Source organism: Plectropomus leopardus, chromosome 22 (assembly GCF_026936395.1).
Source record: "Plectropomus leopardus strain MGB_pleo_1.0 chromosome 22, ASM2693639v1, whole genome shotgun sequence".
Lineage (NCBI taxonomy): Eukaryota > Metazoa > Chordata > Actinopteri > Perciformes > Serranidae > Plectropomus > Plectropomus leopardus.
Window position 1 is genome coordinate 22,492,584 of NC_142197.1, and position 17,829 is coordinate 22,510,412.

The 17,829-nt window shown below is 37.6% G+C and overlaps 1 protein-coding gene across 14 annotated transcripts in view; it reads left to right on the plus strand.

The window, feature by feature from the left end:
* The window catches only part of osbpl8 (oxysterol binding protein-like 8), a 118,150-nt gene that overhangs the window by 80,116 nt on the left and 20,205 nt on the right, over positions 1-17,829 (plus strand). For all 14 annotated transcript variants that reach the window (XM_042511521.2, XM_088072995.1, XM_088072996.1 and 11 more), the window contains 5 exons: positions 10,363-10,436; positions 11,974-12,054; positions 13,166-13,267; positions 13,350-13,553; positions 15,470-15,554. In XM_042511521.2, coding sequence (XP_042367455.1) covers positions 10,363-10,436; positions 11,974-12,054; positions 13,166-13,267; positions 13,350-13,553; positions 15,470-15,554 — 546 coding nt within the window. The remainder of the gene's footprint in view (positions 1-10,362; positions 10,437-11,973; positions 12,055-13,165; positions 13,268-13,349; positions 13,554-15,469; positions 15,555-17,829) is intronic.

A 17,829-nucleotide genomic window follows, 5' to 3' on the forward strand; every position in this document is an offset into this window, starting at 1 on the left:
TGCAAATACATCTCGCAGTTCTGGAACTATAGAGCTGAAGAAGTTAGTAATATTTTTGAAATTACTATTAAGAAAGAACCGGGCCTCTTCTTACTGAGCCTACCCATTAAAAGCATGTCACTTCCCTCTCTGAAAGGAACACTGCTTGATAAATTGCTATTTTTTGCAAGGCAATGTATTCTCTTTCGCATTCTCTGGATTAAGGACATACCTCCTACATTCACAATGTGGCGGGGAGAGGTTTTCAGTGTTTCCCACATGAAAAAATTAACTCTGTACTTAAAGGAAATATCCAGGATTGCATAGATATATGAAAGCCTTTCTTGGACTGGCTGCCGAAACCTATTATACATTAATTAGAGGACAGTGCTCTTTAGAATGGACCCCTCTGTGATCACTGATGTACCGATGATGGGACTAAAATCTTAAGTCATAATTAGGATGGGGACTGTACTGTGTTGTTTTGTGTGGTCTTGTATTTGTGCTGTGTTGTCTTGATTTACTTAGTTTATGTTGATATTATGGAAAATAATAAAATAAGCATTTGAAGAACATCCCTAGAAGTCACAGTGTAGGACCAAGCATTTTTGGCAGGGACTCTGAAGTCAGAACATCTCAGCTCTTTGGCTTTATTTTTGATTAAAAAAATTTTTAAATCAGCCACTCACAAGTTCCACATCTTTATGGAAGTGCAATGCTAAGTTAGAGTACCCCTTTTCCATTACCTTTGCTGTCAAGTTTTATTACTGTATTTAAGAAGTCAAATTAAATGTAGTCTCTGTGAAAGTCAACCTCATCTTAACTTGCAACACTACTGCATGCTTTGTGGTTTTTTGGATCAATTCTTGAAAAATCGAGTGATGTTAATAACAGTGAAAATTTGTACACCGATCACACACAATTTCATGTTTTAAAGCAGTGGACACAGTTTTCTGTTGCACTTATATTTTCTTTACTATCACTAGTATAGAGGTGACATGCCTCTCCATTATCTTTAATATTTGAGACTCGGGAATACCTTGATGGATGCTGCCCTACAGAGGCTACAGTCAAGTATCTAACATGTGAAACAGATTGTTTTCCTTCATTCTGTACACATTCAACAAATGGGGGCTACCATTTTGCTTTGAACTTGCTATTTTGGTGCAGTATCCTCATATCCTACATACAGCGTGAACAGCAAATTAGTTGAACTGTGTCAGCCAAGCAGGTCATTCTGCACAGGAATGAAGAAGGACTGCGCCATTCTGTGCCAGTTTTTTTCAAAACAAATATCCTATCTATACTTTGATATACTCAACATATTTCTACTTATAATGTATTAAATAAAATAAAGCAGTTCAGAGTTTGATGGAGATTATCAAATGGCTAATCATCTAAAAAGAGAAAATCTGCAAAACTGAAATGTCCCGGTTCGTATCTTTTTCTTTTTTTTTTTTTAATCTTTGGTGGACCAGCCATCTTTCAATTTTCATGATTATTCTTGATTATTTTGATGAATTCATTTGCACACTTGGAGATGAGCACTCTTATAAAACATCACAAAAAACATTAACAGACTTATGTTTGTGATTTAACTTTTCGAGATAAAAAACAAACATAATTTGATAATCATTACCCTAGAGTTAAGCCTGACTGTACTTCAGATCTGGAGGAGGAGGACATTTCTGCAATATTTTTATTTGTTTTTTTTTTTTTGTTACAGTATGCTGGGATATATGAGTATTGTGATAAAATAAATAGCAATTTATTGCCCTTTTTTAAACTGAAAATTATGTCCCCAAAGGAAAACTTTGTCAATATTTGTATTTTTTAATAAGATTAATTTTTTGTCTGGTCATCTTACTTCAGTTATTTTCATTGCAGCAAAATGTATCTAGTGAACTGAAAAGGCTTTTGATTATCATTCTAGTATCATTCTAACCAAAGGTTTAATTCTTATTTGTAATATTCATAATTTAAATAACTAAAAAAATCTATACTTGGCATCTGTGTAACAATATGATATTGCCACACAAAAATATTGCAATTCTATGGCTGTATGATTTTTCCCCTTCACCCCTACTGGATCTTCCCTGTTGTGAGGCCCATAAAGCAAGCCTGCTCGAGTTATTGTGGCTGGGTGCTGCAAAGCAGCTAACATCCGCTGGCTTAATGACTAACTTCTGGTTTAGTACTCTGCTAACTTGAATCGAGATAAAACTTTCAAAGTGTAATCGGACCAAATGAATCAAATCCAGATGGAGAAAGTAGTCATTTTGCAGGGGATGCGACACTCAAAATAACTTCTCCACAAATTTAATCTGTCATCAAATGATGGACCCGGATGGTGTAATTCCATTTTTTGCTACTAAACTAAAATTTGCTCCAAAGCAGAGCACAGTCTACACCCGCATCAGACAAGTGTTGCAGTAATCATCACTGATCCCAGTGATGATTACTGCAACAAATAACATGGTTACAAAGTTTAGGTGCTGAATGTCTAAAATTTCACACCTGCAGATGGTGATTTCTAAAGGTTGTTGTGTTGGTGAAGTTGATATTTTGCCATTTTAATTCAGCGTATCCTTATGTTGCTGTGTTAATCCCAGCAGAGAGGCTGACTCTACCAAATCTTTACCTCCTCAAACATAAATACACAGTGACTGCTCTTACCTACTTCTACCACATAGCATGTGGTATTCATATGTTTAGAGATGGCCATTTTTGAGACTTTATAGCAGAGACGGTTGGTGATAAAACATGTTTACAGAGGATTTCTATACTTTCTTAAAATATGTGGTTGGACTGAGTGAGTGTTTTTGTCAACATTTTTTTCTCCTTTCGCGGCTTTTATTATGTCTGCAGTCTGAGGCATATATTGATGCAATGCTTTGGCCGACTGTATTCATTTTGCGAGACAGAGCATTAATGTGAAAAGGCATTTATTGTAGCAGCACACAGCTCTTCCTCTCTCGATCTCTTTCTCTCTCCTGTGTGTGATCTTTGATGCAGAGTGAAAGCACTGCGGCTCTAGTTTTTAAAAGCCAGACTAGTCGGACTGCAGTGGAGCGTGAGTCTCGAGCTGTACACACAAACTCACTCCCCGACATGCATTCTCATAAGGAAAGGGTTAGATTTTGCTGATTTGCAATGAATGCCCTGACAACATGTATTGTTAATGTATGCAGTGAGAGAAAAACATGGGCACTGAAAAGTTATTGAATTTATTTTAAAAAAAAAACCCCCCCCAAAAAAAACCGATCAAAATAAAACATGCTGTTCGTTAGTTATTTTTGCTTTGATCCACTGAAATCTCCCAGAGGATGTTCACTGAGCAATCTCACATCGACTTGTTTTATGTTGAAATGTTAATTGATCTTCAGTCCTTTGCTCTTTTTTATCTAAAGTATGTGGTATCTTTTCACATATTTGCGGGCTTTCCATTTTGGAGCTATTCCCTAGTAGTTTGTTGTGAGAGATTTGAAATGGGCTGGATGCAGACTGGGTGTATTACAGTAAAAATACGTGTTTTGAAGCTTTTTAACACAGCAACAGTTGTGTGGCAGAACTCTGGCTGTATTTGTACTGTCTCATACAAGAAAGACAACTCACCTAAGATGGGTTTTTGTGGGGATTGTGGGAGGTCAATGACAAGAATGTAAAATGTTGAATTAAAGGTTACTCTTGAATTCCCAGGCTCCTTTACTCTTAGAAACCTGAAGCTACACCCCTTTTCCTGCTTTCAGGTGCCATTCATGATTCAGTATTTAAACCTTTGAAATCTGAGTAAATTGGTGCAATTGTTTTTTTTTTTAAAAAACATGGGAAAATAAGCAATGACCAACTTGGTGAAAATATTTTACAGTGTTAAGTGCAATGTATGTGCAATATTTTGCATATGCAATTTCGATTTTGTGCAGTTTATTGGTGTGATTTGGTAGACCTCACAAAAAAGACATTTTTTCGGCCATAAGTCAACAATTCATGTGCAAATCACGACAAATTCCACACAAATATCCTTAGTAAGTAAAAGTTCAAAGGCCAACTTAACTGCATCATCTTGATATTCTGCAAAACACTTTTTACATTACTCAACATCATAACTCAGAAAGAGAAGGAGGGGCATTTGGTCAGATACTGAGTTGGTAAAACTAATCTTGAAACTGCGCTGATTGTAAAGATCATCTGTGCTGCAGAAGATACGTGTAAAGCATCAATGTTTTCACAAACAGTGATGTAAATTATTAGTGCAATTTTACTGGTTCGCAGAGGCCTATAACTGTGAAGTAGTACCTCTAGTATTAAGCAGAATACTTTTAATAATAATATTAGTTTAATATGTAGAATACTTGCTGTTTTTTTTATTTTTATAGACTGTTTAGGTAAGTACCTGGTAAATACATGACAAATGCAACAGCTAACAATATACAGAGTCACATTATTGGGAATGGTGTGATCATTTCAACAAAATAATATGCATTCCCATTAAAATCATGGCATACTTAAGCACTTCTTTGTGAAATTCACATCACCTAAACCCACTCCCACTTTAAATCTCCTTTTGGTTCCACACAGTGATTGCTTCCCTGCACGGCTACAGTCATTAGCAGAAGAAACGCTTATCAAAATATTCTGTACCACTGAGCACAAGCCCATTTCTAAGCCTGGCTATTGTCCTTAACATTTTGCATAATCCAAAAATTTAACAGAGAGGTTCTTGTGGATTTATTAGGATTAAGATTACACATGAGAGATACCTCAAACCCTGGTGGATCATTTTCAAAACTAACGTTCTCAAGTATTGAAAGAAAGGTTTAGTTGGAGAGTATTTTTCCAAAGCCAGGTACCTGAAATGACTAATTGCACATGATGACGTGACAATTGATAGTCCTGAGATATATTTGGATAGGAGTGACTAGGTTTTGATACACTGCTTCCTTTCTTATTTTAAACATACTGATAAATGAACTTGTTTTTCCACCCAAGATGGAAACCCAATGGAGGCTCTTTTTCAGCTTTATCATTTCATGTTACATTATGTCACCTATAATCATTTAACAAGCTGCCTCAAGCCATTTTTTTGTATTTACTCATTGTGCCATGGTAACGCATTTCGGTCTCTGAACACAAGTTTTAATGGAGTGGAGAAGTGGCACTTTAAAGTGTCTCAAATTGAAATGGGACTCTTCATCATCACAGTAGAGCACATTAATTTTTGTCTGACTGCTTGATAGCAAAAGGCAGGGCTACCAAGCATGCAAATTAGTGTTTCTATTAGATCAGTTATTATTCTTTTGCTTCCTATAGAATTATCATCTACATGTGGCGATAGCTGACATATTCTGAGTCCACCTCTACATTGTTGCATTTCCGTGAGTGCAGCACAGACAGAACTCTACTTTGTAGAGTTTTAATTGCAGGTGGATATTTGATCAGTCAGCGTGGTCAGATCTAAGGATGAGAGGAGCAGCTGCAGACAGTTGAGTGAAAGCAAACTTTTAGACCCTGTGCAATGGCCACTACAAATAAATGAATGTGTTGGAAAACCCTGATTCTGTTCTCTCTCTCGGATTATATATTGGCTAAATTTGGGCTGCGCGCACATATAATGATACTTTTGATTAAATACCTTGATATTGTATTGTGACAATATTGTAGGTTTGACAATTGGTGCTTTCACAAAATATTTACACAATGATAAATTATTGTGTACATATGATAATCATCAGTAACGTGAATATAATGTCTAAGTAGGTAAAGGCAAATAATAAAGCGGCTAGAACAGTCTGGTAAGTTTAGAAAATTACATCACTTTACTTCAATGCAGCCTTCAAATCCAGGAATAGACATAAACTTACAATATTATCATATCCAAAATCTAAGATAATATCTAGTTTCATATCACAGTATTGACACAATACAATTAACTGTGTATATAATTTGCATGTAACCCAAAATTCTCCAACACGTTTTGGACAAAAGGCTGTTAAAAGATTCTTGTATAATTTACTATGATGTAAGCACAGCTCTTCCCATAGAAGGGAACAGGCCACAGTACAGAAGCTGAACAGAACATGGGGGATATTAACAGTCAGCTTGTCTATACAATAATAGAGCAGGGGGAGATGCTTTTATTTACACTATAGTACATTTTAATTAACATATTTATTCTCTTATAATCATCCTGTTTCCTCCCTATACATTGAGATTAAAGAAAGGGGACATTGAGTTCCATAACCTCTTGAGGCTCGTTGTAGTGGTTGAATTACCCTCGAGTTGTTTTTCAGCTGATGCTGGCATGGAGATGCGTCTGTCAAGTGGGTACAGATGGTCTGGTGGGACATCTAATTTACCGTCGAAACTAGATCCACATTCAAACAAAAGCAGCACTTGTCAGGCAAGAGAGATAATTCCATTCCTTCATTTCTTCATGTATATTACTGCATTTGTCTAACTGGAGTTTTATCTTATGTTAAGTAATAACGCACCTGCTAAATGACCATTTGTGTATGAGTTGCTCACCCAGTGTTACCTTGAATTCCTTCCAAGGTGAACAGAGAATCCAAAGGAGGCAGACATTTTCCATGAATAGAACTAAACAAGGTCTGTTGTACAGCTTAACTATATCAAAACCTCTTCGTATAAACTCACACATGACTCATGCAGTATAATCCACATCTCATTTATCCAGTCTTATGCTCAGTACTTCCCAAACATGTGCATTTTTGCTAAACCATTATGATTTAAAAACACATTAGTACAAACAGTTTCATGCATGGCTGAGTAGCATGCCTGGCATTTGAGCTCTGCTTAAGTGGAGGTGAAATGCACTTGCATGCTCAGGGTGCTCTACTGCTAAGTGGAAGTGTTTTAAATCTTAATGTTTTAGCAAAATGTATGTGTTTGGTACAAAGTACAAAGCATACAACTCGATAAATGAGACTTGGAATACACTGCACAAGTTTTTGTAAAGTTTTGCTGTTCTGTGTTTTCTACAGAATTAGGGTGTATGTTGGTTTTTGTTTTTTGTCATATCTTTCTTTAAATGTGTGTGTGACCCTTCATATCATTCTGTGTCCCCTCTCTAAATTCAGATGTTTTTGCAGGGCTAGCACAGGAGAAAGTCTCCATGATTTCTTTTTTTTTCCCATGACTTGCGAGTTGGATAATTGATCTTTTGATCCGTATATTTAAGTTTCACTTTCACTGCAGCTGACGTTCTGCTGCTCCATCTGTGTCCATCAACAGCGCTCCTAATGAACGGCCCATGTGTTTGTGGCAGCAGATGTTTTAAGTGTGGAAGTTCGCTACAATAAAATGGATGTGAACTTGAAGAATGGTCTCCTTTGTTGGATTTTCCATTCACCATGGAGGCATGCAAGAAAAACAAATTTTTCTTCACAAATTCACATAACGTGATGGTGGCGATGGCCATTTTGCCAGTGAAGTACTCTTTTAAACTAACACTGTGTAGCTCTGATGTCAGATGCATTGAGCTAAATGAAAGGGCTCCTATTTCAAGTTTCTTTTTAATTTAATTCATACAGATTGGCATTGAAAACCAAAGGCATCTGAAGTGCTTGGTTTCATGCTTTCATAGCAACAATCACTCAAACAGCTGAAGTGTTTTTGAACAGGACACGCCTGTATGCAGTTGACTCTTGCTCAAGTAGCACTTTTACAGCAGGGCTGTTGACCCAATGCACCTTTTGCCATTACCAGGAGATACTGAAGTAGTTATACTGCATTTTTATGTTGTGTTTCAAGCCTTGAGAAGCACTCCTCGAAACACTTAGACACTGTTATACCTTCCGTCTTGAGGTGCATTTTGGTTTGGAGTGTGTCTGCTATCACAGTCATTATTACTCATACTCTATGTATGTACACATAACACACTGCCAGCAAGCACGTTTGTTTTTAGGGTTGTTGAAAGACATTACTGTAAATTGAAGAAGCAGGGAATGGGAGACGGGCTAATAAAAAGTGGACATGATACACACGACTCTGCACAAAATCACTCCAGTAATGCACTGAATATCACATTGTTATTAAAAGTACCCAAGCATGTGGTCTCTGAGTCATTTAGGAATTCAAGATACAAGATGTCTGCAGGACAAAATGGAAGTACGCAGGAAGAATACATAAAAAGGCTTTTGCCTCAACTGCAGACACACAGCTGTTTTATTAACTCAAACAGCAAGTAAGATGTGACTGTTTTCCAAATATCTGATTTGGTAATGAAACTCAGCAGTGCTTCCTTCCTAAACACTGATGGCCTGTGGATAGGAGACAGAAACTATAAAATATTTACAGGCTCTCTGTCACCTTGAGACCAGTGGTGTCACCAGCTGCTGGGATGTCAGTGGGGAATCTGTTAAAAACTGGCTCACTAATAAAGATTAGGAATGCTAAATATGGAGTTTAAATGAAGAACAGCCAGTCTGTGTGTTTAGATTTGTCATGGTACACTATATTCACAAAAGCACACTTAATACACATATTCTTCATTGCCCAGTTTGAGATCTATAGAAAGACACGTTAGCAACTTCACTGGAGCAGTTGTCTTTGTTTTCCGCTCCCTCTCCACTGCTGCATCGTCCCGGCCAAACTACGGATTAAAACAGGGAACCTCCTTTCACCAGCCAACTGATGTAATTTTTGAGTTCAGGTCAGATTAGGGACTCGCAGCAGGCGGCAGCTTGCTGCCATCCAGATCCTGTGGCTGGCTTCCAGCGGCTGTGAAGGACAGCATGCTCTCGTGACTGACATTATGTAATGAGATTCCATTTGGCCACCCAGACATTTGGACTCAAAAGCCCTGCAAGTGTTTTCAAACACATTTGATATGGCCGGTTGATTTTACTAATGATCGCTAGTGGGGTAAAGTTTTTGTTTTCTTTAAAAAGGCTTAAAAGCATTGTTTATTCAGTTAAAGCCGCAAATAAGGATTTTTATTTATTTATTTTTTTAGCAAATATTCTGCCATTATCCATTAATTTATTAGTCTTTTAGTCTATTGAGTTACAGGAAATTTCCAAAAAGCCCATCAGCCAGAAAGTATGTTGTGTTACTGTAAGAACTGACATCTATGGCTGTACAATACATATTTAAAAAAACAATTGTAATCACAATTTAGACTTGCTCAATGAACAATGCCAAGACTACAGATATTGCACTGCTGTTTTTGATTAAGTTGATAGAGAATATCATTAGAAAACACCACTTTATAATGTACCTAATTTTTCCTCTTTTTTGTCACTTTCTGTGTTCAGTTCATTGTTCAATTTGTTCAGTAAAAGAATGTTTGAAATAATTTCCTTTAATTTAATTTTTATTTACTTTCATTTAATTTAATTTACTATTAATTTACCAGTATACTGAATTTTACCAGGTGTTACAATTGACAAAGAAGCCACTCCCAAGTGGTGCATAATGACATCTAACAGCAAACAAGCATCTGACTATAACTTTTATCTTTAGAACTACTTGGTATCTTCCGATGATTTTAATGTCACTTTTTAAGCAGAAAACACCAGCTTAATTTTATGATATTTACTGGGAATGACAAACAATATACCCATTAGCAGGTAGCCTAGCTTGTTTTTATTGATTATCATTTACCAGAAACTTTCAGTCTCCCTCCAGTCAGCTGACACTGTACTTAAGTTTTTGTAGTGAATGAAGAAGGTATCATGGAGATAATTCCTCATTTTAGCTTCATGCTTCAGCCGTTCCTTGTCCATTGCAGTGCTTTCAAAGCAAGCGACAGGAATAAATAAAAACACAACAGAAAAGTTGTGACAAAAGTTCAGCTCCAAACGGCAGCGCTGAGTTGCCTGCACAGTACATAAAATGTCTCCTCTTATCACCCCAAAAAGCACACAAACATTAATGTAAACAATGTAAACAAACTTGCACTGCTCATACCACTCCCTCTTCTACTGAAATTTGATGCAGGTGGTCAGCTTATGGACTGTCAAACACAAGTGGTTATTAGTAATGCAATACAATTTTGGATTTTTGCACCATGCAATCAGCACAGGTTGCTGATGTAGGCTACTTTTTAATTTGCCACAACTGATGCCATTGAAGCCGATTTGCATAAAATCTAACTGGTTGAAGCTTGTACAAACAAAATTGATCCAACTCTACCTTGCAGCTTCTTTAGTCCATCCTCAAGGCTCTGAGGACTTCAGGATTTGTGAACCGCGATGCTAGAAGATGCAAATACACTGGCTTTCCAATAAGGTTGCTAAGATATAATCAGTAGCCTGTCACACTGGGTGATTCACAGGTTGTCTCCTGGCATGGCATACGGTTAATGTGAGACTGATGGTGGACTGAATATGTCTTAATGCTGTTGCGATTTTTTTGCTCCAGGTTTCGAAAGAGGGAAGGAGGACCTCTTGCCTCTGCCTTTGAAAGAGGACTCACATTCCATATCTAAGAGCAAGGTAAGGCAAATCACTCCTCTGAGTCGTAATGTGATGGGTGTGGAGGAGCGATCGGGTGCTTTGGCGTGTCGTAATGAGAGCAGAGCATATGGGAATTACTGCATGTCTTGTTTCCTTTCCCAGTTTTGCCTCAGGCGCGAGAGAGCCCACATTGCGATGACTCACACATCATATAAACTGTACACATCAAACATTTATCAGTTAAAATTCAGACTCAGCCCTTCTTTCAAGTGAGCTCTGTGTGGAGGAGGCCCGTCTGGTTTATCGTTCGAGGTCCACATCAAATATGTTTGTCGGTGCAGACGTGGGTGTCTGAGTCACAGCAGAGACGCTTTCATCACACAGGAATCCTATTAAAAATTCAAGTATGAAAACATGGACAGGACATGACAGGAGACAGGTTTTTTTTTTTTTCGCTTTCTACTTCAGTTAATCTGTAGAGTCTGTTATCAAGAACATCCACCATCTTCAAAAAGCTTTGGAAAAGCAGAATTGAGCTTGTTTCCATCCATCTCCACAGCAATAACGGCAGCCAAAGGCAACTCGTTGTGAGTTTCTGAGCAGAATAAAGGATAATGAAAGAGGAGGTTTTAGCGTTTGGTGCTTGTTATCATGTACCTTCAGTCTTTGTCCGATGCTTTTTGAGGCCTTAAGTAGTCCTGCTTTAGGATTCCCACACGCCCCCGTCTGTCTCGGCGCTTTAAATCGCTCCAATTGGCTTGTGAGAGGAGCTGGCAGAGATACACCTGCGCTGGCATTTATAGGCTTCATTCTGCTAACTGAGCTAAGTTTGGGCGACCAGGGAAACAAAACAGCTTGAGAGGCAAAGCAAAACAATTACTTCTATGTGCTGTTTCTCAGTCATGTTGCAGCTCCCTGCTTATAGTAATATTATTGCAAAGATAGAAAATGTGATGTCTTTTATTTTAGTAGACTCTGGTATTTATTTATTTATGTATTTATTTATTTATCTATCAGGTTGGTCCCATTGACATTAAGAAACGTTTTCAAGGGAGACCTGGCCAAGTCATTCAGCTGTGAAAACACAAAGTTGCAGACAGAGACAAAATTCAATTCACAATTACTAAAATTTGGATTAAAAAAATAACTATCTATCAGTCAGTCATACAACCAGGCAGGCTAAAAACATCTACTTCCTGTAGAATTTGCCTCTAAGTCTTTCATTTTAGTGAAAGACATTCAAAGTCATTCTGCAACGAACTCCAGGCTGAGTTAAAGGAAACGATTAAGGTAATAGATTTTTCATTAAGAGGAAACACTTTGTCATCAAGGTTACATTTAGACATTTACTGGGTGACTTTATTCAGAGAGTGCAGCAGTGCAACTGGCTGATGATTGTAAAGTAGACTTCTCACATTTTGAGACACACGTCCTCATAGGAAAGCTTTGGTTGTAGTCATCAGGCATGTTTGTGTTGTGTTTTTTAACTCAAAATGGCACATGAATGTCTGTAGGGATTAATTGATCATTACTCTTTGTTGTTAAACCCTTTTTCTCCCCCTCTGTGTGTTCACAGTCTGAAACAAAGCTGTACAATGGCTCAGACAAAGATGTGTCTGCATCTGGGGGAAAGCTCACCAAGAAGGAGTCCCTCAAGGTAAGAAAGCGAAATCAGCTTAGTTTTAGTGTTATGCGTCTGGACTAGGGTTGCAGAATTCCAGGAATATTCAACAGAAACAGATTCTTGATACATATTTGATCAGAGCTGCCTAGTTTGACTGAAGCTCATGAGCAGCGATTGACAGCTGCATAAGAGACTCCTCGGCTCTAATTGGTTGTTTTCACTCAGGCCTGGTGGAGTATTGCAAACCATAAGGAGCACTATGAGGAAGCAGCGGGATATGATTTTTTTATTTGTCTCATGTATTACTGTCTAAATGTTGTTACAATGTAAAGATATATGACAAAACTTTTTTTATATAAAAGTTCCCTCTACAACTTTAAACGTGCAATTTTTATATTGAAACTGTGCAAAATTCTGCAAATTCCCGATCTTAAATTGACCTTGAAACAGATATACATGCCTTGGAAAGTTTCTGTAAATTTCTCCAAAGTTTCTCTCAAATTTAAGGCATAATCAGTCTTAAAAATACATTCATGTGAAATGTGTAACATTTAGTTACTGGTGCTTGTTGTGCACTGTTGTTTCATGAGGAAAAAAGTAAGGCACACTTATCCCATGCAGTACAAGTTTAATGAAAACAGCAATGTTAACCTGACGTAGATCCAAGTAGGATCGAAACATTGTCTTCATTAAACTTTTGAGGCATGGAGTGTGCAGGACTTACTTTTTCCCTCATGTACGCTGTTTTTTGATAGCCTTGCACTCATGTGATGTGCATATAATAACTCTCTCTCAACTTGTGCTCTGTTGACTGACACTTTGTCCTTCACTTGTGTCACTTGTTGAGTCAGTATGCATATAATACTTCATATTAGATAGATTTAATTTTTATATTGTGCATCAGTGTCACCACCACACAGGATATGCAGGACACCTCACATTTCAAAAGGGAAATTAAACGCAGCTCACTGCAGTCAGAGGGGACCAGCTGTTATTTAACAGGAACACTGAGGAGTGTGATTCTAGTCTTATTAAAAAGATCTGCCAAATATGATTCAGTGAGAAAGCAGGCGTGGAATATTAATAACCACAGTTGTGTAAATTGATGTTCTTAGCGATGTCTGTCTCTCTGTGCTTCTTTCAGGTGCAGAAGAAAAACTACAGGGAAGAAAAGAAGAGGGCAACCAAAGAGCTGCTCAGCACCATCACTGATCCCTCCGTCATCGTCATGGCCGACTGGCTAAAGGTGGAAAACTTCCCATTTTCTAGCAAAAACAAAAGGTAATTTTGGCTTTAGATAATCTGACATTTATCTGTGTTTGATCCAGATCCGTGGCACTCTGAAGAGCTGGACCAAGCTGTGGTGTGTGCTGAAACCAGGCGTGCTGCTCATCTATAAAACCCACAAAAACGGCCAGTGGGTGGGAACGGTGCTGCTCAACGCCTGCGAGCTCATCGAGAGGCCCTCGAAGAAGGACGGCTTCTGCTTCAAGCTCTTCCACCCGCTGGAGCAGTCCATCTGGGCCGTCAAGGTCAGAATATACCTGAAAATACAGGATTCTCAGCAAGTATTATGGAGTGTTCAGGGAGTGTATTCAGCCTGGGAAACTTGGGGGGTAGAAGAAATTCTATATATCAGGGAATTTTTCCAATAACAATTTTCTAAAGAAAGAGTAACTTCCACATAATCATTATTTTCTTTGTACAAAAAAACAAAGGAAGACAATTTTCAGTTTTAAGGAGCTTATGTGATTATTTCTTGGCCAGACTCTGACACTGTCTTGACGAAATCTGACAAATTAAAAAACAGTACTCATTGTATTTTTATAAAAAGCAGAAGATGTTTATGATTTGGAATGTTAAAATCTGTAATAAGGTTAAACGTTTTTGAGTAACAGCTCATAAAGATTGACGACAATTATAAAATTTGTTGAATAGTTCAAATCAGTGAAATGGTTGAAATCCTAAAAGCTGTTTATTTTACATGGCTCGAGAACACATGCAGGCATGTTTTGTTTTTGTTTTGTTTTTTCATTTTTTTAAATCAGCCAAAAAGTTTTAAAGAAAAAAAATAATCACCAGAAGTTTTTTAAGCAAAAAAAAAAAACAACAAATCAACAAAATCTTTTCTTAAAAAATCGCCAGAAAAAAAGGCCAACATATGCAGGGCTGTTGGTTTTGAGGGCATATTTTCTTTAAATATCTACATTAAATTAAATACAAAATACAGCCATTTAAATTTGCATGCCTCTTTCCTAAGGCAAAACAAAAACATGAGTTCTTCCCCGGTGTTTAAAAAAATATTTGACATGCCTCACACTTTTTGCATCACCCCCTCCCCTCATAAATATCAAACAGTCCCTAAATTATACTGAAATATTCAATTCTAATCCTCTTCTGAATTCCTTATTCTTTTTTAAAAATATATATATTTAAAAAAGCTTTTATATATTGTACTAAAAAAATAACCAATAAGGAGTATAAATGGTTGTTTCAGAGAATATATGGTCTTTAAAATTTGCCTCAAAGTCATGGAAAATTCATGGAAATGTATTGGAAAAAAATGTGTATGAGCTCTGCACATACCTGGTACTTTTTTCATTACAGCAAAATTCAGAGCAGAAACAGTCTTGCACCTAACTTTATATTTCCATACAAACTTGAGAGTGCTGTTAATCTTCTTACTGACTTCTCAGCAAAAAAAAGAACACCTCTAATCCCATTATTTATCATAATAGATGTAAAAGCCAGAGAAGGAGAATACTGCCAGATGAATTTGAATGGTTTTGCTCTCCAGTGATAAACAAAACAAAATTAACACAAACACATAAAACATCCTCAATCAAAAAACAAAAGCCTTTGTCCTCTGCTTTTAAAACAAATAGTTGTCATGTTGTGCTGTATAATTAAGAGCTCATCAATGGGACAGATGCAGAAAATTAAACAACCAGCCGGCGATTTTCATATTTGACAGCACACATTTTCCAATTGTTCCTGTGTTTTTGCCTCCGTCCAGTCGTCCACTCCAACTGTGATTTGGTATTCATCACTGACCTCGCACTACGAGTGTTTTCCTCTCTGTTTGTGTTGTGAAAAGGCTTGAATCACAATTGCTGATGCGTGTTTTGGATTACAGCGCTCCCGTTCTCCCCAACGTCCTCTTCACTTTTGAAATAAACACTTCACTCATTCAGCTTCTGTCCCATCTAACAGCTCATCTGCATAATGACATACTAGAGAGTCCACATTTCCTCTGTTTGCACATAAATGATGAAGAAGTGAAAAAAGAGAGACAAACTCTGCAGGTGAAGCCAGGACGCCATGAAACAGCCTCTGATGAAAAGAGACAAGAGACCAATAAAGACACTGACTCTAAACAGCACCCACCTGAACCTTAAACAATAATTTGTAACATGCATTTCTTTCCTTTATTACTTTTTGTTCCCAGGGTCCTAAAGGAGAAGCAGTTGGCTCCATCACTCAGCCATTACCCAGCAGCCACCTCATCTTCCGTGCCGCCTCGGAGTCTGATGGTAAGAGACAGACCGTCAATCACATACTTTAAGTCTTTTCAGAGCAACTTACATTGAATGGGTGATTAAATAAGATTAAATCCATAAATCGGCATCACATCGGTATCAGCTACATAAAGCAACATCAGTATTGGTTGAAAACTACAGCTATTTTATTTGCAGTTTTCGGTCATGTGTGGAAGTGACACTAATCCCAGTCTTACTTTATTTAAACCATTTCAATATCCTAATATAAGCATGTCTGAACAATTCTACCTATTTCATACATTTGCTTTTATATGCTGAAATTGGGGTGAAATATCTGACATTCACAAGGGCAGTAGAAAACCATATTAAAGCCCTGTTCGCATTGAACCAGTATTACCAGGTGACCTCAATATTTATCTCTCAGGTCTGTGTTTCATGCTGCACATGAGATAAGCAGAGTCTGTATTGTACTCAACTCAATTTATTCCCTCTACTCTTTTTTTTTCTTTTAAAAAACTCTGCCACACATTGTCACGTATCATGCATTTCATCATCTTTTGAGATTTTCACTCTTCCGGTATGATTTAAGCTCGCTCTTTTTGCTAACAGTTCTCCGTGCTGTCAAAACATTCATCTATAATCAACAATGCAGCCTTTATCATTTTCAAGCGGGAAAAAGGCAGAAAAAAAGTTGCTGAGAATACAAAAGAATAAATATGACCCCAAATAACAGAGATGCTGATTTGTGCTGGACTAATATTAACACATGACCTCTGTGTTTGGCAAAATATGGTATGGTTGGTAATTTGTGAGGAATTTATTACTTGACATGGCAGATTGGAACCAGATTTAGGTGACAGACAACATCTGCAATTGTTACAATTTACTACAAGTCTCTAGGTAATACTAGTCAGTGCAAATTGGGCTTTAATCTTCTGCTGAGTGAGTAAGTGTGCTCTTGGTCTTTTGGACAGCCCAAATGGAAACCTGTGACTTTACAGTCACTCTCTCGCCTGCTTGTTTGTCTCTACTGACTAATACAGTTCAAGGACTGTGAACTATATGTGGTCGTGCCTGAGTGCAGTTGGTATAATATAAAAAAAAAGATATTCCTTTTCATTTGGTTTGAAATCCCATGAAAGTTGATTTTAAGGAATAATTTACCTGTTTTGGGAAATAAGTTTTTTGCTTTAGATGGGAGGATTGATAACACTGCATTTGGGGAAGGGAATTGTGGAGTGGAACTTAAATAAAATAGATAAAGTGCATGTGGGGACCAGCAGAGTGTTCGGACGCTAGCATGGTTATCTTGCTATTGCTAATCTGTAGCTTTTCAAATAAAAACAAAAAGAATTATTTTGTTTTGTTTGTATTTTCCCAAATATTGGTAATGTCTACTAAAAATAAGATCAGTTACTTGGGTGTAGGAGCTTCTAAGGTCGGACAAAAGACAAGAGTTTGAGAAAACACTGGTATATTCCATGAAACTGAGTTCTCCACATTCTGTAGTATGTGAGTGGTTTCAGCCACAGCCCATCATACACTGTGTCTCTGTCCGTGGTGCTGAAACATCCAATCTAGTCTCTCCCTGTCTGAGGCTCTGTCCGTGGTGCTGAAAAATCCAATCTAGTCTCTCCCTGTCTGAGGCTCTGTCCGTGGTGCTGAAATAGTTACAAAGTGTCCACAATCGCTTGCTATTTACTACTCTAACATAGTATTTCTTTTTCTCCATTTTATTAAAGTTTAGGTGTCATTCAAAGATATACTATGAAGGATTTTGCTGAAAAACAATGTATAGACTCATACAGAAGTAATTCCTCTTAATCATCAGTAATGACCCACTATCAAGTGTGTGGCGATGTATTTTTCTGCAGAAACTCTGCCCTTTGCCTGTAAATTCTCATTTTCTTCTTATTTTCTGCGCTCGAGGACATTTATGGGCATGTACCCCCACAGTGTTCAGTGAGGTCAAGGCATTGTAAATGGTCACCAAGTGCCAGCAGGCATCTAAGAGACACAGTTTCAGAAATGAAAAAATGCAAATACAGTTGGATTGAAATTGGGTTGAGTTTAAATTTCACTTTCTCTGGCAAACATGTTTACAAGCAGAAACTTACAATCCTGCATAGTGTTCCTTTAAGTTTTATGCAATATATATGAAAAAATACCATCAAAAACCCATTTTCGGAGCGTCAGTGGCTGGGTGGATAGAGCAGGCGCCCCATGAATAAAGGCAGTGTCCTTGCAGCAGCGGCCTCGGGTTCGACTCCCGCTCGAGGCCCTTGCTGCATGTTGTCCCCACTCCTGA